The sequence below is a fragment of the Hypomesus transpacificus genome, chromosome 2, assembly GCF_021917145.1.
Source record: "Hypomesus transpacificus isolate Combined female chromosome 2, fHypTra1, whole genome shotgun sequence".
Classification (NCBI taxonomy): Eukaryota; Metazoa; Chordata; class Actinopteri; order Osmeriformes; family Osmeridae; genus Hypomesus; species Hypomesus transpacificus.
Genome location: NC_061061.1, coordinates 6750959 through 6774791, shown reverse-complemented (window position 1 = coordinate 6774791; position 23833 = coordinate 6750959). Strand labels below are relative to the sequence as shown.

At 44.0% G+C, this 23833-nt stretch overlaps 1 protein-coding gene across 4 annotated transcripts in view; it reads left to right on the top strand.

Moving 5' to 3' along the window:
• The window catches only part of LOC124482225 (ankyrin repeat and IBR domain-containing protein 1-like), a 69051-nt gene that overhangs the window by 6018 nt on the left and 39200 nt on the right, over positions 1 to 23833 (top strand). For all 4 annotated transcript variants that reach the window (XM_047042715.1, XM_047042690.1, XM_047042700.1 and 1 more), the window contains 3 exons: positions 2331 to 2513; positions 2942 to 3059; positions 11419 to 11627. In XM_047042715.1, the coding sequence (XP_046898671.1) occupies positions 2331 to 2513; positions 2942 to 3059; positions 11419 to 11627 (510 nt within the window). The remainder of the gene's footprint in view (positions 1 to 2330; positions 2514 to 2941; positions 3060 to 11418; positions 11628 to 23833) is intronic.

Genomic DNA, 23833 nt, shown 5'->3' with positions numbered 1-23833 from the left:
TCCAGACACAGAGTTCGTGGTTGAGCGAGTTCAGTTTTCCGGTTAGGTCCGTCAGAAACCCCAGGTCCAGTAGCCACGCATCCGTTGAAAGTTCCTCGTGCTCCTCGTTCCTTTTCGACAGAAACGTCTTAATCTCAGGCAGCAAGTCAACAAATCGCTGCAGCACTTTTCCGCGACTCAACCACCTGACATCAGCATGCAGAAGCAGGTCTCCATACGCCGAATCGAGCTCATCCAATAACGCCTTGAATAAGCGATGCTGAAGCGCTTTTGCTCGAATCGAGTTTACCACTTTGACCACCAGTGACATGACATGAGAAAAGTCCACAACTTTCCCAGCCAAGGCTTGCTGATGAATCACACAGTGATACTTCATGAAGTCGGGGAAATCCGGATCATTACGGCACAGTGCTATAAAACCAGCGTGCACACCGCACATTGCCGGTGCCCCATCGGTAGTGATTGCCACCAGTTTCTAAATGGGGATGTTCTTTTCACGGACATAGCTTTTAAAAACGTTGTAAATATCCTCACCTCTCGTTCTCTCTTTTAATTGGAGAAGAGTGAGGAAGTCCTCCTTTGTTGTAAAGTCCTGGAAAGCCATTCTGACAAATACAACAAGCTGAGCCGTGTCCATTACATCCAGCGATTCATCAAACTGCAGTGAAAAATATTCACAGAGTGACAAGTCCTCCAACACCTGTTGACCAACGTTATCCGACAGTAACTCGATCCTTCGTGTCACTGTTGTAGGACCAAGAGGCACAGCACGGAATGCAGCTTTTATGTCCTCTTTGTTTTTGAAGGTGCTGCAAACAGTCTCTGCGGTGACGGTCAATAGTTCCTTAAACAAATCCCCATCTGTAAAAGGTCTCTTGTGTTTAGCCAAAATGTGGCTAATACGAAATGACGCCTCAGTTGCAGCCTTACTTTGAGACGTAGGTTGTGAGAAAAGCGACTGTTGAGCCTTCAACTCCACTTTCAGCTCCTGAACTTTTTTGGCGCGGATTGCGCTCTTTGGTGGATAGCAGTCTTTGAATTTCGGATGGTTAGTGTTGTGGTGCCGCTCCAAATTCCCTCGCTTAGACAGTGCCTGTGGCTGGTGGCACAACATACACACACTCTTGTCTTTTACCAAGGTAAAGATGAATTCCTCCTCCCATTCATGATGGAAACTGTAGTTTTTCGCCCTCTTTCGTGGTGCCTCTGCCATGCTTGCTAACACTATGTGGACAACACGGCCGGGTAAATAAACAAACCAACGGCAACCACGCCCACAGGTATCCTGGGATAGCAGGTCTCTCAAAGGTCGTCTTCGGGAAAAACGCCCATTTATTCTGTCGGTGAATTGCTTTGCAACACGCACAGGCCAATATGCAAATCCAGGTACAAGAGAACGCGCGTTCAGTTTAAGAATCCTCCGCGTTCATGAATTAGTCGGAGATCAGTATTTCTGAAATTATTTTGGAGATCGACAGGGAAAGTCTCCTAAATCGACACGTCGATCGCGATCGACAGGTTGGCGACCTCTGCCTTACAGCCTCATGGACTTTCTACTACTCTTTCTCCTGTGGGCATGGCCAGGCAGAACTGCGCAGGCGCGACGCATGCATACAAAAATATCTATTAGTACAAAATAAATAAAAGAATATACACCTTGTACAATATACAAGAAACAAATACTAATTACACTGCAAAACTGTAATTATTAAGAAACAAAAATAACAGGCAATTTACACAAAACATTGAATTGGCTCTCACAAACTATTACAAAGGGTTCTATCTCCCTTCTAAAGCATCTCAGAACAAAACACAGTTCGATAAAAAAAAAAAAACAGCTACATACCATTACCATGATAAACTCATAAAATATCAGACATTTGGATAATTTTGGGACATGCTGCTACTTTATCTGCTAGGTCCACCATCTTTAATGATTAAGCACTGGCCCAAAAAAATATTTCGACCACTGCAGAAGGTTAGGTTTGTTGGTTCTGTCTGACCTCAGTCTCTGTGACTGTGGACTATATCCGATCTTGAAAATTATTTTTGCTGAACAATTTTAGATAAAGTTCAAGATTGACCTTGACTGCAACCATAAATACGATAGCGGTTTCTTGTAGCCTTGGTTTTCCTGGTGTGATAGTTGGTGCCATAGTTTCATATTTGCAACTAATGAGACATTTAAAGGCAGATGGATAAAATGGGGTAAAGATTTTTGGGATTCATAGGGTTTATCATCAATGACAAGAATCTTAAACTCTTCCTACGAAATTCACAGATGAAAGAGGAGTAACAAAACTTGTTCTTTCTCTAATGTACGTGTGCAGCTTTTGGTTCAGAGGCAGGCAGACCTGTTTATGGAGAATGAGAACCGGGAAACACCGTGCGATTGTGCGGAGAAACAGCACCACCAGGAGCTGGCCCTCAGCCTGGAGTCCCAGATGGTGTTCTCCCTTGCCCCTGAGCCAGAGGGCATAGAGGCAGAGTACGCAGCCTTGGACCACAGAGAGGTGTGTGTGCCTCAACCTACCACCCTGTCTTCCTGGTGCCATGCCTCGCCTTATAAGTATCACAATCTAATTGTTTCAGTATTGGAATTGCTAAACCAAAGGACATTAGCAGACAATTGTCTACTAATGTCCTTTGGCTGCACATCTGTACAGCAGTCCTCATTGTTGTCCTACTGGAATTTGTTGTTGGAGTCAGCTGACAACTTGTGCTGCAGTGCTTCTGGCTAGATGCACACACAATTAGACAAATTATAACTTTTTGTCTTCCCAGGATCAGAATGTGATTCCGGTAACCATGGTGCTCTGCTATCTTAGTGTGCACCAGAACAAAGTCATGTATATTGGTCTGTGTTTAGACTTTGTTTATAATCTCTTCCTCTCCTTTCCTTCTGTCTTCACTCTCCCCTCTCTGCGGCTGTCTCTCCCAGATGTATGAGGGTCTGAGGCCTCAGGAGCTGCGTCGTCTAAAGGACATGTTGATCGTGGAAACCGCAGACATGTTGCAGGCCCCTCTTTTCACTGCAGAGGCTCTGCTCAGGGCCCATGGTATGCTAGAGCACACACGCGCACACACACACTCACATATAATATTGGATGGAGACAGTCTGAACTTCAAGATTGATATAAGAAATGGAAGGCTTCAAGTGAGTTTTGAATCGTGTCACTGATCGTGAAACTGATCACAATCTTTGATTCTATTAGCTGGCTGTTTTAAGGTGCTTTACATTATAAGGTAAAGTTCCTTGGTGTAACATGCAGACTTTGACAAACAAGCATGCTTAACAAAAAGTATGAGGTCTGAGAAAAACTTAATATTGCGTGTAAACTAAGGGTGCTCCGATCGATCGGCTGCCGATCAGTATTGGTCGATAGAGGTTTAAAATTGATTTATTCGTAGACTATAAAGGGCGATCAGAAGATTATATTAGATCAGATGATGCAAAACTCGCGACCCTTTTTCTACAACCAACTAAAATGGCTTCCCCATCAGCAGTTTGGCAGGTCTATCAGGTGTCGGAAAAATACCAAAAAAGTAGCTATATGCAACGTGTGTGCCAAGAAAAGGTGGCCCTTCTACCACAAACTTGGAGAACTTTGAGTGAGTCTAGGGTGCTAGGTCCTCTGGCACCCTTCATGGGCCCTGTGCAAGACAGTATGCATGTCAAAAGCACAATATGTGTGTGTGTGTCAGGGTACCCGCAAGGTCTTAAAAACTCTTAAATTTGGTATTCATAATTTAAGGCTTTGAAAAGGTATTACATTTTGTCAACATTTTGTCCTTATTTGATAAGGCGCCACATTTGTTTATTGTTCGTTGTTACAACGAATCTTAGTACACCCAAACGTTGCATCCAAAATATCAGGCAACCTGTATATGGCTCTGAACTGGCTGAGACGCTGACACCCCCTAGCTGCATTGTACAGTACAGTAAGTCAGAAATCGTCGTCGTTTGCTGTGGACAGCACTAGGCAGTGAGTGATGGGCAAATGCCGGTTTAATCCACTGTGGGTCCACGACCCAAAGTATGACTGGGTTCAGTCAGTGCAGGGGAATGTGTGGAAGGCACAGTGCACTTTGTGCAGAAAGACGTTTAAAGTCGGGACGATGGGGCATGTGGCCTTGGACTCTCATACCAAAAGTGGCAAGCACAGGAAACTGGCGGAGGTTCGTTCGAGCCAGGCGCCAATAGCTATGTTCAGTGTGACCCCGACCCCATCTCAACCTCCGTGGTGGCTAGCACAAGTTCTAGTTCTACACCGCGGCATCACAGTCAACTATACTGTGCGGGTCAACACCAATGCTCCAGGCAGAAGTGTTGTCGACCCTGAAGACCATATCCCAACACCTCTCCTACACCTCCAATGAGGGTATCACCGACCTTTTTAAAATAATGTTCCCTGACTCTGACATTGCGTCAACTTTCTTGCGTGGGATCAACAAGACCGCGTATATTACAAAGTTCGGTCTCGCCCGTTTCATCACCAAGGAGCTTACAGAACAGGTCAACCAGGCTGCAGGTTTTGTACCAATGCTGGATGAAAGCCTCAACAAAACCACCAAAACCAAACAGCTGGACATCCATCTGCGCTACTGGGCCGGTGACCGCGTTCGATCGAGGTACTTTGGTTCATGGGCCATGCCAAGGCGGTGGACCTTCTAAGTAATTTTGAGGTTAGTAGCTACAGCTAATATTTCTGAAGAATACTTAATACAAGTTAATTCAAAATATACCCTAAAGATAAAACAGGGATGTTAAAAATGAAAGTCCTTATAGGAAGAGCATACCCGTGGTACAGTGAGGCTATGCACAAGAGATTAGCTAAGATACTTGAAATGGTAAACACAGGTCTGTATAAGTAATGTCATGTTAGCAGAGGTCTATATTTGGAAAACAAAAGCATACAATTCACTATTGTAATTCCTGTTCGTAAGGGATAATGAACAATATGCCATTCTTACATAAAAAATACAGCATGTTCAAGGTGGTAGCACAGGCGTCGTATGAGTAGTAAAAGATTACTGATATTGTGCTATATAAATTCATTTGAATGCTGTCATCCACTCTTCTTAGGTGTCTGATCATCCAGAAGTTCTCAGAGATGCTGTCCCTGGAGGTCCGCACTGAAGAGTCCTTTCAGCCATTCAAGAAAAGACTGATGTCTTTCTAAACAGCATCATCAGTGAGACCTACCCACAACTTTGGTCCTTCATCCAGAAGCTTCTACTTCTATCACATGGACAGGCAAAAGTGGAGCGGGGCTTTTCGGTGAATAAAGAAATTGAAATTTCTAACATTCAAGAATACACTGTTGTAGCACAGAGAATCGTCTGTGACTACATCTCTCCATGGAGGGGTGACCAAAGTCCCCCTCACGCCAGCCCTGCTTTCCTCTGTCTCATCTGCCAGAGCAAGATATAGAATTAATCTGGAGACAGAAGAAAAAGAGAATCTCAAGCAGTCAGAAAAAAGAAAGGCCATTGAGGAGAACCTGTAGCAACTGAGAAAGCACAAAAAATCCAGGAAGTTGCCGAACATCTGCTATGGGATGCCTGATAAGTTGACAGACCAGGCTGAAGCCAAGCAAGCAGGCAGCAAGATGGAACAGCTAATGGCAAAGTCTAATGTACGGTGGCCCTGAAGTGCAACACACAACGGCAAATAGCAAAACGCAACGGCGAATAGCAAAACAGGCAATAAACAGGGAGTCAGGTGGCTGAGCGGGTAGAGCATCGGGCTAGTAATCTGAAGGTTGCCAGTTCGATTCCCGGCCGGTGCACATGACGTTGTGTCCTTGGGCAAGGCACTTCACCCGACTTGTCTCAGGGAGAATGTCCCTGTACTTACTGTAAGTCGCTCTGGATAAAAGCGTCTGCTAAATGACTAAATGTACTTGCACTGGCCAGCTTTTAAATACTGAGGATAGCCTACTGAAGTTGAGTTAGCCAATGTAGTTAGCGATGCTAGCTAACGTTAGTTTCTAGCTGTATATAACATTTCACTGGGTCTTGCCGCTGTGTGTTTAGCAAGTCGTAGTATTATTGACATGATAGCACCATCCAGTTGCTGCAGATTTGTCAGCTCCACATCCATGATGCGAATTTCCCGTTCCACCACATCCCAAAGGTGCTCTATTGGATTTGGATCGGGTAACTGTGGAGGCCATTGGCAGGGCTCTCAAGTTTTGAAGACAGGCAAGAGTGACATTCTCTCCCACCCCCGTCAGGGGGTCAAAATTGATTAATTAATTGCTTTTTACCTGACATCTTTGAAAGGCAGCAATGATTAATGCATCCATGGCCAGGATATAATAATAAAATATGACATTATTTTAAAAGTCAAAGGAATCGGGCCTTTGTACATCCCGTACTGGGTTCGATCCTGCCATCTCTGACATCCCAAGCGCCGCCACTACTACTACGCCTAATACCTAATATGCTTTTTTTTTTCCATTGGTGGTTGCATTAAATCTTACCCAGATACAATGGTGCTATTTTCCGATTGTTTATTGTATAGACCCTTTCTTTTTTTTGATTGGCTGATAAGTGGCAGGTTTGACTAAGGAGACGCGCTTGACTGCCGGTTCCATAGTGAGAGTGGGGCGGCCCAAGGAATTTTGGTTGGGTGCTGCGGCATATTAAATATATTATAAATATTTGTTTTCGGCGTGAGAAATACAATGTGTGGCGGGAGGGCGTGACTAAATACCGAAATAAGTGACTGTCACTCTCAATGCGTGACACTTGAGAGCCCTGCTGTAGTGTTGCTTTATATTTTAAATATATATACTTCAGTTATTGTTGACGAATAAAAATGAGACATTGTAGTTTACAAAATAAAAACGAGACGAATTATTTCGTCTCATTTAGTCGTGTTATTATTATTTGCCAACTCGTGAGGATGTGGTTAATGTGTCTCATTTTAACGTTGGCTTCAAACGTTAGCCACTGAAGCTGAAAACGACTGAGACTGAGACAAACGTGTGTGACTAGCGTTTGTGTGTTTTGTTTGTGAGAGTGTATAGTGGGTTAATATGTGTGACTGGTGTGTGTACTGTGTGTGTGTGTGTGTATTTGTTTGTATGAGAGAGTGTAAAGTGGGTTCTTAGTTCTTACTTGACTGACTGCATGTGTACTAAGCATCTCTTGTTGGCCAAATACTGTAGCTAGTTTTGTCATTCAAATAGTAATTACACTGAACTGAATTTGGCATCCACAACATGACTTTGAATAGGCGTACCTGATTGTAGAACTACGGAGCCCCTAAAGGGACATGAACAAAAAAAATGGTGCGCACAAGATACTTTCTGGTGCGCACGAGAAAGTATCTTCTCAGACACTGTTACTTGTAGGCGAGACGGAGGCTCGAAAACCACATTGTTTGGTGGCCGGTGGATCACCCAAAAAAACTGTGCGAGTTGCAGCAAATTGCTGCTGCCATCAACTGTGCCAGCGATACCCTGAGTCGAGATACAATTTGAAAACAAGTGTTTTGTTATGAACAGCATTAAAGTTTGAAATGATAACTATGTCGTAAAGTGTAGCGATTGCGCCGGAGCTTATAAATGTATTTCCAGTAATTGAAATGATGATATATGCACATTATTAAATACATACATTTTGTTATACACTGTGTTCTGCAGCTATCCTAAAGGTAGGATGATGTTATCCTGTATTCCATGCAGTCAGGGCATCTCCTCCTCCTGCACCCATAGTGGACCATGTCATGTTGAGACAGCCACGTTAATAAATGAGATGTTGGTCAGGACGGGTGTATCCCTTGCGCCAAAACAGACAACACAACTTCAAAATTCGTTTTGTAGATAATATAGTGGTGACAACTCGCAAGCAAACTTGTAATGTCCTTAAAAGTCATTTCCACGCATGAAAACAGCAGATCTAATGCACGCTTCTGTGCATACGGTATCCACCAGATAAGCGTGGTAATGAGAAAGTTTCTCGAGCGCACCAGAAACTTTTTCGTGCGCACCAGAAACTTTCTCGTGCGCACCAGATTAGTTTTCATGTCCCTTTAGGGACTCCGTATAGACCAATACATACATTTAAAAAAAGTCGGCTACTGCAGACTACTTCTGTTTTGATTAAAAAGAGACTAAAATACAATTTTCATTGACTTAAACTAGACTAAATGTCATCAGTTTTTGTTGACTAAAAGTAGATGGAAATAGTCATGGTAAAGTCTGACTAAAATAGACTAAAATGCTCAGACGTTTAGTCGACTGAAACTCGAAACTCATTGAAATGTTACATTTATGCATTTAGCAGTAGCTTTTATCCAAAGCGACTTCCAAGAGAGAGCTTTACAAAGGAGCATAGTTCACTGATCATAACAACGAGGTAGTCCCAAACATTGCAAGCAGCCAAAACATGAAGCATACATTGTGAAAAACAAGTGCCAAAAGGGAAGACCCATAAGAGCATGCAGTTATACAAGTTACAAATTAAAACAACATGAACCACAAAAAGTGCAGGACTGTACCTGTAGAAGAACAATCAACAGTAAAATATTTCAAAGCAAGTACAAGACTTAACTTCGTTATAACTAACCTACAAGAGCAACAAGTCACTCAATAAGAGTCATTGTGATCCTGGGGAAACTAACATCAGGTCCAACCAAGCATTCCTAAGTGCCGTTGTACTCCCGAAACAAGTGCGTCTTGAGCCTTTTCTTGAAGGTGGGGAGACAGTCAGTGTCCCTGATGGAGGTAGGGAGCTGGTTCCACCATTGGGAGGCCAGGCAGGAAAATAGCTTGTGTTGGGACCAGGCGGTCTTGAGCGGTGGGACCACCAGGCGGTTGTCTGAAGAAGACCGTAGGTGACGGGTGGGGGTGTAAGGTTGCAGGAGAAACTTGATGTAGTCGGGTGCAGTCCCGTTCACTGCTCGGAAGGTCAGTACCAGGGTCTTGAATCTGATACGGGCGTTGATGGGTAGCCAGTGGAGAGAGATGAGGAGCGGGGTAACATGGGAGCGTCTGGGTAGATTGTAGACCAGGCGGGCCGCTGCGTTCTGAATCCTCTGAAGAGGGCGGGTTGCACATGCTGGGAGACCAGCGAGTTGCAGTAGTCCAACTTGGAGAGGACCAGTGCTTGGACTAGCAGCTGGGTGGAGTGCTCAGACAGGTGTCTCCTGATCTTCCGGATGTTGTAGAGGGTGAATCTACAAGACCGGGAGACTGCGGCAATGTGGGCCGTGAGGGAGAGCTCGTCATCCATGGTAACCCCAAGGTTCCTGGCAGAGGATGAAGGGGTCACCGTCGCAGATCCCAGGGTGATTGACAGATCTTGGGAGATGGAGGGTTTAGCCAGGATGATGAGAAGTTCTGTTTTGACGAGGTTCAGCTGGAGGTGGTGCTCGGTCATCCAGGCGGAGATGTCTGTGAGGCAGGCCTCAATCCTAGCTGAGATCCCCAGATCAGTCGGGGGGAACGACAGGTAGAGCTGCGTGTCGTCAGCGTAGCAGTGGTAGGAGAAGCTATGGGAGGTGATGATTGGTCCAAGTGAGGTGGCGTACAGAGAGAAGAGGAGGGGTCCAAGGACGGAGCCCTGTGGGACACCATTGTAGAGCTGGCGAGGGCCTGACAGTTTGCCTCCCCAGGAGACCTTCCCGACAGGTAGGATGAGATCCACTGGAGTGCAGTGCCAGTGATGCCCATCTCAGAAAGTCTGGAGAGCAGGATCTGGTGGTTAACCGTATCAAACGCTGCAGAAAGGTCCAGCAGAATGATGACGGATGACCTGGAAGCCGCTCTGGCAGACTGGAGGGCAGTGGTGACTGAAAGATGGGCAGTCTCTGTGGAGTGGCCAGTCTTGAAGCCCGATTGGTTGTGGTCAAGCAAGTTGTTCTGACAGAGAAAGTAAGACAGTTGGTTAGATACAGCACGTTCAATTGTTTTAGAAAAGAAGGGTAGCAGTGATACCGGTCTGTAGTTCTGGAGGATGGTAGGGTTAAGGGAGGATTTTTTGAGTAGAGGGGTAACTCTAGCCTGTTTGAAGGCAGAGGGAAAGGTGCCGGAGGTAAGAGAGGAGTTTAGGACATGGAGAAGAAAAGTTATGATGGAGGGGGAGATGGTTTGAAAGTGTACTGATCTTCTGATCTGCAGGAGAATGGGCAGACTGGTTCGAGATGATAGAAAGGCAACAGTAAGTCAAATAACCACTCGTTACAACCAAGGTATGCAGAATACCAATTCTGACCCTACCATCTATATGACATCAAAGGCTGAAATCAAGACTCATCAGACCAGGCAACGTTTTTCCAGTCTTCTATTCTCCAATTTTTGTGAGCCTGTGTGAATTGTAGCCTCAGTTTCCTGTTCTTAGCTGACAGTAGTGGCACCCGGTATGGTCTTCTGCTGTTGTAGTCCATCTGCTTCAAGGTTCAAAGTGTTGTGCGTTCAGAGATGGTATTCTGCATACCTTGGTTGTAACGAGTGGTTATTTGAGTTACTGTTGCCTTTCTATCATCTCGAACCAGTCTGCCCATTCTCCTCTGACCTCTGACATCAACAAGGCATTTTTGTCCACACAACTGCCGCTCACTGGATATTTTCTCTTTTTCGGACCATTCTCTGTACACCCTAGAGATGGTTGTGCTTGTAAATCCCAGTATATCAGCTTTTTCTGAAATACTCAGACCACATCTACATGCCTAAATGCATTGAGTTGCTGCCATGTGATTGGCTGATCAGCTATTTGTGCGAACAAACAATTTAACAGGCGTACCTAATAAATTGGCAGATACACACACACACACACACACACACATTGGAGGCTATTGCTCATGAGGAATGGGCTAAGATTGCTCAGGAATGCTGCCAGAAGCTGGTGTGTGGCAATGCATCTTGTTTGCTGCAGGTCATAATAGCAAAAGGGTACTCTACTAAGTACTAAAGATGCTTGCCATGAAGGTGTAGAATAATTTTTAGACTGGAGAAGTCATTACTGTATAAGTTGCATTCTCTGTTGAATTGGGGGGAACCACTTGAAGCATCCATTGTGTTGAGCTATTTCAATAGCTTTTGTTAGATTTATTTAATTGCAAACAGCTATCAATCTGTACATTTTTACAATAAATCTGATTTGCAATGGGGGGTTTAATAATTTTGCAATGACAATACATTTTTTGGGCTTCCTTTTGTCAGACATGAACTGTTACTTGAACTGTTACTTTTCTATAGTTTCATCTTCATAAACTACAGGGTTTCATTTTCAAACAGTGTCAATTATTAGTATTTCCTTATTTCAAGTCCTGAGCTACAACATTTTGGGGGTGTCAATTTTGGTTTGAGGTTAAATTTACCTGTCTGCTCATCACGTTCATTTCCTTTGTCAGTTACTATAATCATAACTCTGTGCCAAATATTTTTTTTCTTTCTTGGTGTACAGACTGGGACAGGGAAAAGCTACTGGAGGCCTGGATGTCAAACGCAGAGGACTGCTGCCAGCGTTCAGGGGTGCAGATGCCCGATCCTCCCCCCAGTGGGTACAATGCTTGGGACACTCTGCCCTCACCAAGGACTCCACGTACCACCCGCTCCTCCATCACCTCACCGGACGAGATCAGCCTCACTCCCGGGGATGAGGACTCCCCCCTAGTAAGCCCCTAAGTAGTAAACCACACTATGTTTAAATTAGCTCAGAAATACAGATAACAGTTCATTATTTACTTTGCTTCCATATGGGACCAGGGCCAGTGGAGTTTGTATTTGGCACAACATGTTACATAAACTCCTACCCAGCATATCAGGTTGTGGGCATCATGAATGAGGCAGGAGTATTTTTTTCATGTGAAGATGGACATGTCCATGTCTGAGATGGACATTTACCAACATACAAACATTTATTTTTTATTTATGGAGACATTCAACCCAAATACATGGATTTCTACATCTTGAACCGTGTGCAAGGATTTAGTAGCGGCTGTCAGTGTATCTTTGTCTGGGGCCTCCAAAACACCTAATCAGTGGAAAACCAGGTTCAGTGATCTCAGAAGGAGTTAAGGAAGGATAGAGGCAGGAACGTCTAGTACAGGGGTGGCCAACCAGTCAGAGACTAGGAGCAATTTTCTTTAACCTTGTTACTGCAAATAGCCACATGCTACACACAGGCACACGTGAACATCGCCCCATCCCTTCCTCACTCTCTCTCTCTCACACACACACACACACTCACACTCACATACCACACACAGAGACAGACAGACAGAGAGACACAGACCTCTGCTCAGACAGATTTACTGTACATGTCACCAGGGCCGGAGTGGTGCCACTTTTCAGCCCAGGAGATTCAGGCCCAAGACCGGACCACTTTTTTTGTATACCAAACAGAGCCGGATGCAGTCTGCTTTGACTGGGGGTGCAGTGAACCTTTCTGGGGGATATCATGATTACAGAAAGGGATTGTATAATTTTTTATATTGATACAATTTTTTAGACTGCTTAACGATCAGTGTTAATCACGCGAAGCCAGACCTTGTAAACATTCTGGGCTTAGCCCCATACAACGTATGGATTTGATGTGATGCAAGATAGGGACTTCCACACTTAATGCGAGCGTGCACAGCGCGCAAGCCAACATTTTTGGCCATTATTTGAGGGCAACACAGTTTTTGAGCTAAATGTAAAATAAACATAGACGTTTTTCAATTGGTAAAACCTTGTCTAGTGATGCCAACACTCCGGCCATGCTCCCATCCATCCTCGCTGACGCGTATCGTTACGGTAGGGGCCCCCCGGCCCCGCTATCGGTAGCCTATCTGAGAAAACTTTTAGGAAAAGACGGGCTAACCAACTCTTTTTGGGAGGGGAGAACTCCCTCACATGGTACAACCCATGCAGAGGCTGAGATGTCAGAATGCGGAACGTGTGTAGCCTACTTTAAGGGAAGATAAGACTAACGTGACAACAAACAACTGTATCTGCTTTTCTGCCTGACTTTTCAAAGTGATTACCTTGTTCTTGCGAAATTAAGTCCCTTTTAGAAATTCCTGGTCAATGTTAGCATGGAGTGAGCTGTAGTGGCGCTGAAGATTTAAAGCCTTGAAGTGCGCTAATGACGCCTGGCATAAGGCAGAATGGCCATTCTGCACGTTCAACAAAAATGCAATGGTTCAACAAAAAATATAAACTCTCACAGTCTGTTAAAAACGTCCTGTGTTCATCTTCATATTTGCGTTTTGGTGAGCATTTTTTCCCTGCCATTTTCAGAGCGAACTTGACACCAATTGTTTACTCAACAACAAGGTTTTCCCTCCTCAGCGTGGAGTTTTATGTTGGTCCACACCAAACACGTTTCGTGTGTCTATTTTAGATACAAAGTGAATGTATACTGACGCGATCATGCGAAAATTCACGTCAGACGTGCATTTGCTTGGGATGAAAATATTGAACTCAACATGAACATTGAACACGCATACATAAAAACAACACAAACACAAAATTCGATATGAATGTAAGAGACCAGGCAAAGAGCCGCATGCGGCTCAGGAGCCGCGGGTTGGCCAGGCCTGGTCTAGTACCTCAGGTATACTTACAATGCATAATTTCAATATATACATTGTAAAACTTCTGTCTGTATATATTCAACTATAAAATTGACTAATTGTCAATCATATTTAAAGGCATGTTAGGCAATGTTGTTGAAAAGCACTTTTTGTCATATTTACAGAAAGTAACTTCACGTCTTGATAGCAACCAATATATCTAAAGGTTTGACGGTAATATGAAATAATTCCGACGTCTGGGCGTTGCAATGCTGGAATAAACACGACCAATCATTAAGGGGTACCCTGACTAGTGATTGGACGGATACCAATCTGTCTACCTACCTACCTGCGTGCACTCTGCCTTTCCACTCAATGCTTGTTACTGTAGTTTTGTTGGAGTGGCTTTAAAGGGAGGATAAAAAGTTGCCTGTAAGATATTTGAAATATGCATGCTTGGCTAATTTCTAGTTCCTCAGCGCGCGCGGTCCAGATTCTCAAACACTCAGCCTTACCCTTGACACACGCACAAGCTTGGGGAGACGCACACACAGCATTTCAGGAAATTGCTTCCTCACTCCTTGGCTTGAAGCAAAGGCCCTTGTGGAAAACTGATACTCTGATTCAATCACAAGTTCACATGAAGGCTCTTGAAAATGTTAGTACACAAATCTGAGAAAAAGTTGACTAAGATGAAAAGTAGATTTTTTGTGAATATTTTAAATATGCATGTTTGGCTAATTGCAAGGGCTTTTTCCCCCAATCCTCTGTCCCTCACCGTGCGTGCTCCAAATTCTCACACAAAAGGGGCCAGAGTCCCTTGACACACGCGCGAATCTTGGCGAGACGCACACACAACATTTCAGGAAATTGTGGGCTGACCAAGCCCCCACTCACTGCTTGCTTGAAGCAAAGGCCCTTGTGGATCTTGATGGTATTGCATTTGAGATTTGGTATCCCGTTGGCTAGCCTGACGTTGTCACACTCATAATTCTAGTCAGAATATGAGTCTGATACCGCTCTGTTGGGCTGTGAGTATGGGGCGTGTTTCAACCGAACCAAAAGGACAAAAAATGCCTCTTCGGTCAATTGGATAGACCTACAACCAATCAGAACAACGTAATATGTGACAAAAACATCGTAGGAAGGACGGCAAAAACACATTTTTGATTGACAAATGATCGCGTTCTCTGTTCCTCTTTCAAAATTAATGCACTTTCGATGTCTTCTAAAACAGACTCGATGGTAGAATCTACACGTCTCAGCTCTCCAGCGGCAGCCATGTTTGTTTAAAATGAATTCAACCCAAGCGCTCTTTGCTGATGTGATTGATTACGTTACTGTTGATGATCCGTCCATCATCGTATAAAACCCGCCCTGACAATTTGATTGGTCCGAACAGCTCTTGTTCGGACATAGTTTCCCCCCAAACGCGCGACCCCAGACCCAACTTCCCGACCAATTTTTTTTTGTGGGCGGGGGTACAGTCGGCTGGCACCCAGGCTACAAGTCTGCAGCATTCATTTTCTATACAGTGACAATTTGTGAAAATACATTTAGCAATGTTTTGAAGGAATCCGCTACTGCTGCTTGCATCTATATTTTTGAATTGTAATTATGGAAATATATTACATTGTGTAAGAAATGGAGGCTGATGGAGAGGCAATTTGGGAGGAAGGGCACTGCTCTAATAGCCTGGCTGCCAGCCCAACTTATCCCCCCCCACAAAAAAATGTGGTCGGGAAGTTGGGTCTGGAGGGGCTCGATTGCGGAAAAACTATATCCGAACAGGAGCTGTTCGGACCAATTAAATTGTCAGGGCGGGCTTTATACGATGATGGACAGATAATCAACAGTAACGTAATCAACAACTTCACCAAAGAGCGCTTGGGTTGAATTCGTTTTCAACAAACAACATATTACGTTGCTCTGATTGGTTGTAGGTCTATCCAATTGAGCGAAGAGGCATTTGTTTTACGAGCTCGGTTGACACGCCCCATAGTCACAGCCCAACGGAGAGTTTTCAGACTCATTCTCTGACTAGAATTATGAGTATGACAACGTCAGGCTACTGCTCTAATGCACTACTCCTCCACCTGATACATCCATAATCTGCGATACCTACTCTGTAGGAAACTTTGCTGAATCTATGCAAACACACCTAAAGTGCCATGAAAAATATAAAATGCCCAGAGTGTTGCCCATAAAACCAGGGGTTTTCAAACTTCATAATCTGCGTACCCCATTCGAAATGATATAGTCCACCAAGTACCCCCATTTGATATAGTCATATTATAGAATATATATACAGTATATTGTACAATAATGTGATACAAACAACAAAACAATAACCTAACCATTTAAAACGTGTTTAAAGTATTATTGTTCACATCAGACTTTCAGTGCATAGCAGTTGTAAAAATATCTTAACATTTGAACATTGGCTTTTAATTGGTTATGCGTTTTGCATTTTGAAATGAACCAATAATCGGGAAATTGCAAAAACAATACTTCACGTTTGGCTGGTACAAACACACAGGAGGAGGGATTAGACTTCCACCAAGTCGACCTGCCCAGTTAATAGTAACATATTTAAATATGGCTTCTGTTAAAAAGGCTTAAATCAGGGCTAACTGATTATGTAGATTTGATTGATTATGTAAATGTAAATTCAGTGTTGCTCTTCCTGACACTTAGGAAATAAATAAGTAATTCTAGGTCTGTCCAAAATAAAAGGTTTGCAGTTCTAATCTAATGCATGGTCTACTAACATTGTGATTACAAAATGTAAGGTAAGTCATGAGATGCACACAATTTTTTTTTAAATCTGTTATTCAAGTCTTTATGCAGGGTTTTTCCTGCATAGAGAATTAAAAGGCAGTCAGTCACATTTTGTGCCGCCTCCAGCTTTCAACAAAACTATGATGGGTGTCTTCATGGAATTTTTTCCTTCTAAAAAGCGATACTATCGGTGCATTTCTGTTGTTTATAACTGCAATTGCCGCATTATGCTGATGTTGTGGAGCTGTATAGTAATAACAACAGTGCACTGGGAAAAGCGCTGCCAAAACTGCCATCAGTTTTCAGTTCATACAGGTGAATATTGTGTCTTTTGGATCCAAGCCAGTCATTATTTCATGAAAGGGTTTCCTAAATTAAGATTACATCACATCTAGGGCTGCAACTAACGATTATTTTAGTAATCGATTAATCTGTCAATTCTTTTTTCGATTAATCGATGAATCGGATTTTTAAAAAAAACATCTGGTGTATATTTAAGATTTTTGGACACAATTTAGAAAAAAGTTACGATTTGCGATGATTAAGCTATTTTCAAAGATTAGTGATTTTCATCATTTTATTTGAAACTTCATTGAAAAAGTAAAGGGTGTGGAAGTATACCAGACATTGTTAAGATACTCTGGTGTCTGTTTGAGGTGTTACATTCCCCAAAATATTTTAAAAGTATACATTTTTCAAAATGGTATGGGTTGTTTTCACCCGGTCCCTAACGCGATGCTGCAAAGAAGCGTCTTCCGAATGTGAGACAAATGTCGAATATGAAACTAACTTCACCTCGGTCAATTAACACACTGTTTCGAAGTATTTAGTGTGAAATGCTCCCACACCTTGGATGACTTGGGTCATACTGATTGCTCTGCCTCCGCCATGTGTTTCAGAACAACTCAACAACGTCTCTCCGATGGCCTTTCCTCTACCTCCGCTCCACTCTGCTTTTAATAATCGATTTTAATCAATTTAATCGATCGTTGTTGCAGCCCTAATCACATCAGTGTAATGTATTCAGCTTTTTGTTTGGCAAAGTTGGCTAGCTAGCGGCATAAAATGAAAAACATAAGTCTGTTGATTTAAAGACGCTAACTAGTTTCTTTAACATCTTCCAATCATAAATATTTCTGCACTCAAGATTGTATTAAATGATTGAAAACACTTCATTCATTTACAGTATGTATTAGACTACAACAGAGTTTCTTAAGACATTAATGTAAAAAACTGAAAATAAATAACGTACTTGTGCACAACAGATATGCAGACTTGTTAAAGAGATATTTGTTGCCCATCGTTAGACCAGACCACGAGAAAAATGTTAGCAATATAAAAAATAAAAGGATCCCTTTCCGTAATCATGATACCCCCCCAGAAATGTTCACTCAGGGTGGCCGTACAGGGTGGTGGTACAGGTCCTTAAAAAGTCTTAAAAAGTCTTAAATCACTTTTCCAAAAAATAAGGCCTTAAAAATTATTAAATTGTCTTCAATTCAGATTGGATGGGTCTTTAAAAAAAATGTTTTGTCATGTCACTGCGAAAATGCAGGCAATCTTTTCTGCCAGGTCGAATATTTTTTTTGTTGGCAATATGCGCTGCGTTATCTATGGTAAGGTCAGAGCGTAGCCTACTGCGCAGATTTTGATGACGTATAGCATCGGCAATACAGGTAGGCTAATACAGCAATGAATGATAGCCACTCAACTTAGGAACATGGGGAAATTAAAGTTCAATTACAAATGGCTTGAAAAGAACGAGTATTCTTGGTTAAGGTTGGTGCCTGGAAATGCTTATGAAGCGAACTGCGTGTCAGAAGAATTTCAAACTTGGGACAATGGGGATCAGGGCTACGTTTCCCGATAACGATGGATCGTAGCTAGCCTGACGTTGTCATACTCATAATTCTAGTCAGAATATGAGTCTGAAAACTCTCTGTTGGGCTGTGACTACGGGGCGTGTTTCAACCGAACTCGTAAAACAAATGCCTCTTCGCTCAATTGGATAGACCTACAACCAATCAGAGCAACGTAATATGTTGTTTGTTGAAAACAAATTCAACCCAAGCGCTCTTTCGTGACGTTGTTGATTACGTTACTGTTGATCATCTGTCCATCATCGTATAAAGCCCGCCCTGGCAATTTCATTGGTCCGTCCCGATTCTGGTTTTCTGTAGTTGTCCCCAATACGAGACCCTCCAGACCCAACTTCCCGACCAATTTTTTTTTGTGGGCGGGGAGAAGTTGGGCTGGCAGCCAGGCTAGATCGTAGCAATTATCGAGCAAAAAAAGAAACCATCGATATTTCTTACGTGTGTTTCCCAAACATACATCGTAAGGTGTAGGCTAATATATGCGCTTTCAAGAGTTACAAATTGAATCTCTAACAGGAGAAATACTTCTTAACATCAGGAGTACAACTCCTGATGATTTATTTCCCACTTTTCTGCTTCCAGCGGCAGAATTAGTGGGCATTCTAGTCAAAGCCACGCTAGGCTTGGCTCAAGCAGTGAAACGACGTAGAAAGGGAAAGCGAGCGGGAGCGCTAGTTGGGCTATGCAAGCGGGGGATCGGAACAGTAATTCCAAGTTTTTTCCTCTCTTTTTACGGTCACTGTGCAACAAAGTAGACGAACTTCAGCTACTGATGGTGGAAAAACTGAGATTTTCTTTCATCTTCGGTTTTGTGCTTCACGGAGACATGGCTGTGTGATTTGATCCCGGACGCCGCTGTAAAACTGCCAGGCTTTCAACTCGTGAGAACTGATCGAGACACAGCACTCTCCCGCAAAATAAAAGGAGGTGGTATCTGTTTCTACATCAACAGTGGCTGGTGTGTAGATGTGACAGTGATTCTGCAACATTGTTCCCCGGATCTGGAATCATTTTTTATAGACTGTAAACCTTTTTATTCGCCTTGCGAATTTGCGTCACTCATTCTGGTAGGAGTGTACTTGCGGCCGGGTCCTCAGGTTAAGGAGGCCCAACGCATGCTTGCCGACTCTGTTGGGGGGATTCTGTGTGGAGCGAGGAAAACCGGATTTCCTGGTTATTGTACTTGGCGACTTTAACAACGGTAATCTCAGCCACAAACTCACCAAAAACAGACAATTCATCAAATGCCCCACCAGATAAGGGAACACTCTGTAAATTGAAGCTCTGTAAACCTGTTCCGAGGAGATCAAAACAGTGAACCAGTAAGGCTATCGAGGATCTGCGGGCGTGCTTGGACTGTACTGACTGGGATATGTTCACGACTGCTTCCAATAGTCTGGATGAACTCACAGAGGCTGTGATGTCGTTCATCAGCTTCTGTGAGGACTGCTGTATTTCAACACGCACCAGGGTGAATTTCAACAACAACAAGCCCTGGCTCTCTGCAAAGCTCACAAGGTTGTGGCTGGAGAAGGAGGAAGCTTTTAGAAGTGGGGATAGAGACAGATTCAAGGAGTCGGAGAACAGGTTTAGCAAGGCGGTGAGAGAGGCTAAACGACCGTAGTCGGAGAGACTACAACAACAGTTCTCTGCAAACGACTCTGCTTCTGTCTGGAGCCCCCATACCACTAACGACTCCCGTCTGGCCAACGTCCTGAACAAGGTCTACTGCAGATTTGAAAGACAATTGGACTGTCCTGAACCACACCTCCCCACCCAAGCGTGCTCCCCCCCGCCACCCCCTCACCACAGTGATGAATCTCTCCATTCAGGAGAGTGAAGTCAACGGACTGTTCAAGAGGCAGAACCCCCACAAAGCAGCTGGGCCAAATTCTGTCTCTCCTGCCACCCACAAGCAGTGCGTTGACCAGCTTTCTCCAGTGTTTACTAACATCTTTAACACCTCCCTGGAGACATCCCATGTGCCAGCCTGTCTCAAGTCCTCCACCATCATCTCTGTGCCCAAAAACCAAGGCCAGCTGGACTTAATGACTACAGACCCGTCGCCCTGACCTCTGTGGTAAGACCATCACGGATCCTCTCCTGGACCCCCTGCAGTTTGCCTACAGAGCCAACAGGTCTGTAGACGACGCAGTTTACATGGCCCTCCACTTCGCCCTCCAGCACCTGGACTCCCCAGCATCTTACGCCAGGATCCTGTTTGTGGACTTCAGCTCTGCCTTCAACACCATCACCCTCCCTGCTTCAGGACAAGCTCTCCCAGCTGAATGTGCCCGACTCCACTTGCAGGTGGATCACAGACTTCCTGTCTGACAGGAAGCAGTGCGTTAAGCTGGGAACACAAGTCTCTGGCTGTTTATCAATCCGAAGAACGCTGAGAACGCAAGTACATTCTTTTGAAGAACGTTCTGGCAAGCCTCCTTGCGAGAATGGTCTTGCAAGGACGGAGAATGAATTGAGATGGTTAGGGTTTTCCTGGACTCGCAGCATTATGATAACTCTGACTAACTACAAAAACTAGATAACAAAGCTAAAAAATGGTCCGTCTACCTGTAATTTTAAGTTTTCTGTAGCCCTTGCTAACTTACAGTACCTGTTAACTAGTGTCTGCACTGCACTGAGATGCTATTAGCTAGGTCAGGGATTCCCAAAGTGTGGTGCGCGAGCTGCCTTTAGGGGGTGCGCGAGAGGAAAAATGTAATGGTGGTCTATTGGTGTAATATGAATTATTATATGGCAACTACAGTACAAGCTTTCTGATTGGCTAATGGGTCCTGCTAGCTGCGTATTGGCCTCCTCGCCCGTCTGACACGGATCCGGACCAATTATTTGTTTGTAAACATTCGGGATGCGAGCGCAGCATGGTGGCAGAAAACGGGGAAAATATAGCCTTTATAAGGGCTAGAGAATTACACGGATTATTCCAATAGTTAGATTTTTAAAGACCAAAAAGGTCGAGGAGGACAACCTTATTGGGAGAAAGCGATTCCAATTTGATCTGTCATATCAGAATTTTTATTTGGGGCACGAAAGTCTTGAAATTTGAGTGAGAATGTTGCCCGGTAGACCGCATAGTCTTAGGCGGCAGCCATGTCTTCACGTCATGACAAAGTTAATCTTTTTTACAGTTTTACAGTCAGTCCTACAACAAAAAAAGTCAAGCAGGGCAGCTTTCAAGAGATATGGGAATTCTGCTTTTTGCCAGCTGGTCCAATTATTTTTGTGATTTGTCTAAAACTGGCAATCTGAGTGAGACTGCGTCCCCGTTGCTGTACAGTAGTGTTTTGACGTTAGCCTCCGTCAGAATCGGGTCGCTCACTGGCAGTCTGCACAATGTTGTTTGTCACTCCATTCTACACTTAAAACGTCAGGGAGGACTGCTTTTGGTAGATACGAGCCTGCTGAAGATGCCAGAATTTCGGATTTCTTCAACCAAGCCTGTTTCATTCATCATTTGCCTGAGAAAGTGACCTCCGTTACTAGCTAGCCAGGCTAGTTTTGCCCGTTTCACTCCTCAGGCTATTTAAAGGTACATGCTAGTCAATGAACGCCAGCAAGATTGGCACGTGACTTGAGCATATAAATTGATGTGTTCCTGTCAAATAAATATTTCTCTCGTTTCTCTCCCATGAGAGCTAGTTCAGCAACCATGTTTCTTTCACCTGCACTGTTAACACTGGGTCAAATACTTACGCCAGAATCGCTGCAGAAGCCTACTCTGCAAAACAGGGCATTTTCACCCATGTAGTTTGTTAGCTTTGTTCCGATTCAGGGATTAATATGATAAAATGATGCTGTTGCCCCTTTGTTCGGTTTGTGTTTACACTGCAACATTTAACAGTGGACTAAATCTTGTAAACAAACTCCACGCGCTAGCAATTGTTCTCTCATTGGTACGATTTGAATGCGGCTTAATAGGCTGTAGCTTTTTTTTTTTAAAGGTGTGGTGGAGTGGGGGTGCGTGAACCCAGTCGGTATGTAGTAGGGGGTGCGTGGCCTAAAAAAATCGAACCGCTGAGCTAGGTTATCGACAAGTCGGAGCAAATTTACAAATTAGCCATTTCATCAATAAACTAATAACATTTTCAGCGACTGAACTGCCTATTTCTCGTCACATTTTAATTCAGATGCTGATTTACACGTACCGTTTAGCTGAAATATGAAAAGTACAAAATTACAGTTGTGAGGTTTGTCCGCCTCGCTTGACATCTTGCAATGACTTCTGGGAAATCAGAAGCGTTCTCGCTGGTCAAGTCACCATCCGATGCATCCTCGACAAAAGGGGCGGATCAGGAACATTTCCGGGTATTTTTGGCGTTCTTGGTGACTTGTTTTCTTTGGATTGGAACCGTACTTGGGCAATAAAAGATGACGTCAAACGAGTTCGCAAGAACACAAGAACGGAAAAAAACGTGGATTGATAAACAGCCTCTGATTCCCGGTCCATCAGCACCGGAGCCCCTCAGGGCTGCGTTCTTTCTCCTCTGCTCTTCTCCCTGTACGCCAACAGCTGCACCTCCAGTCATCCATCTGTCAAACTCCTGGGGCCTCATGTATAAAGGATTGCGCAGCTCTCATACCAGAAGATGGCGTACGGCAAAAACTCAAAGTACCCTACGCACAGAAATATTCACATGTATAAAACCGGTCGTACGCTAGGCCCTGCGCACCTTTCTTTTATAAGTCACAATCAACGTATAATTGACCGCACGTGAACGAGCCACTGACCCCGCCTTGCCTCCTCCCATAAATGAATATGCAGATGGACTATAAATGCGCTCCTGAGGTAATTTAATTGTCTGAATTACCGTATTTCTTCGAATGAACGCCGCCCTCGAAGAAACGTTGCACCAAAAATTAACGTTAAACGCTGCTGCGTTTATTTGAAGAAATACGGTGACTGTGAGATCGAGGTTCTGACAACAGAGGTGGAGGCGAGAAAATGTGCCCTGTTTGGCGGCCTGTCATCAGGTATTAGCGACAAAAGTCGGCGGAGTGGAAAAATGTCACTATTTGCGCCCTTTTCTTGTTTTTAACCTGTAGCACTTTGATATTTAGCTAAATGTTAAGTGCATTACAAATAAAATTATTATTAGGGCCATCAATGCTGTGGGTTCAGAGAACTGAACCAAGGCAGAAATTAAGAAGAAATGTGTAACTAGAACAACTTAGAGCTCAACGCTCTCAAGACAGTGGAAATGGTTGTGGACTTTAGAAAGAATACAGCCCCACTCACCCCCATCACCCTGTGCGACTCTCCAGTCAACACTGTGGAGTCCTTCCGCTTCCTGGGTACTATCCTCTCCCAGGACCTCAAGTGGGAACTGAACTTCAGCTCCCTCACCAAGACTGCACAGCAGAGGATGTACTTCCTGCGGCAGCTAAAGAAATTCGACCTGCCAAGGACAATTATGGTGCACTTCTACACAGCCATCATTGAGTCCATCCTCACCTCTTTTATCACCATCTGGTACCCTGCTGCCACTGCCAAGGACAAGAGCAGACTGCATCGTATCATCCGCACGGCAGAGAAGGTGATTGGCTGCAATCTGCCTACCCTCGAGGACCTGCACACCTCGAGGACCCTGAGACGAGCAAGGAAGATTGTGGCCGATTACTCCCACCCTGGACACTCTGTTTC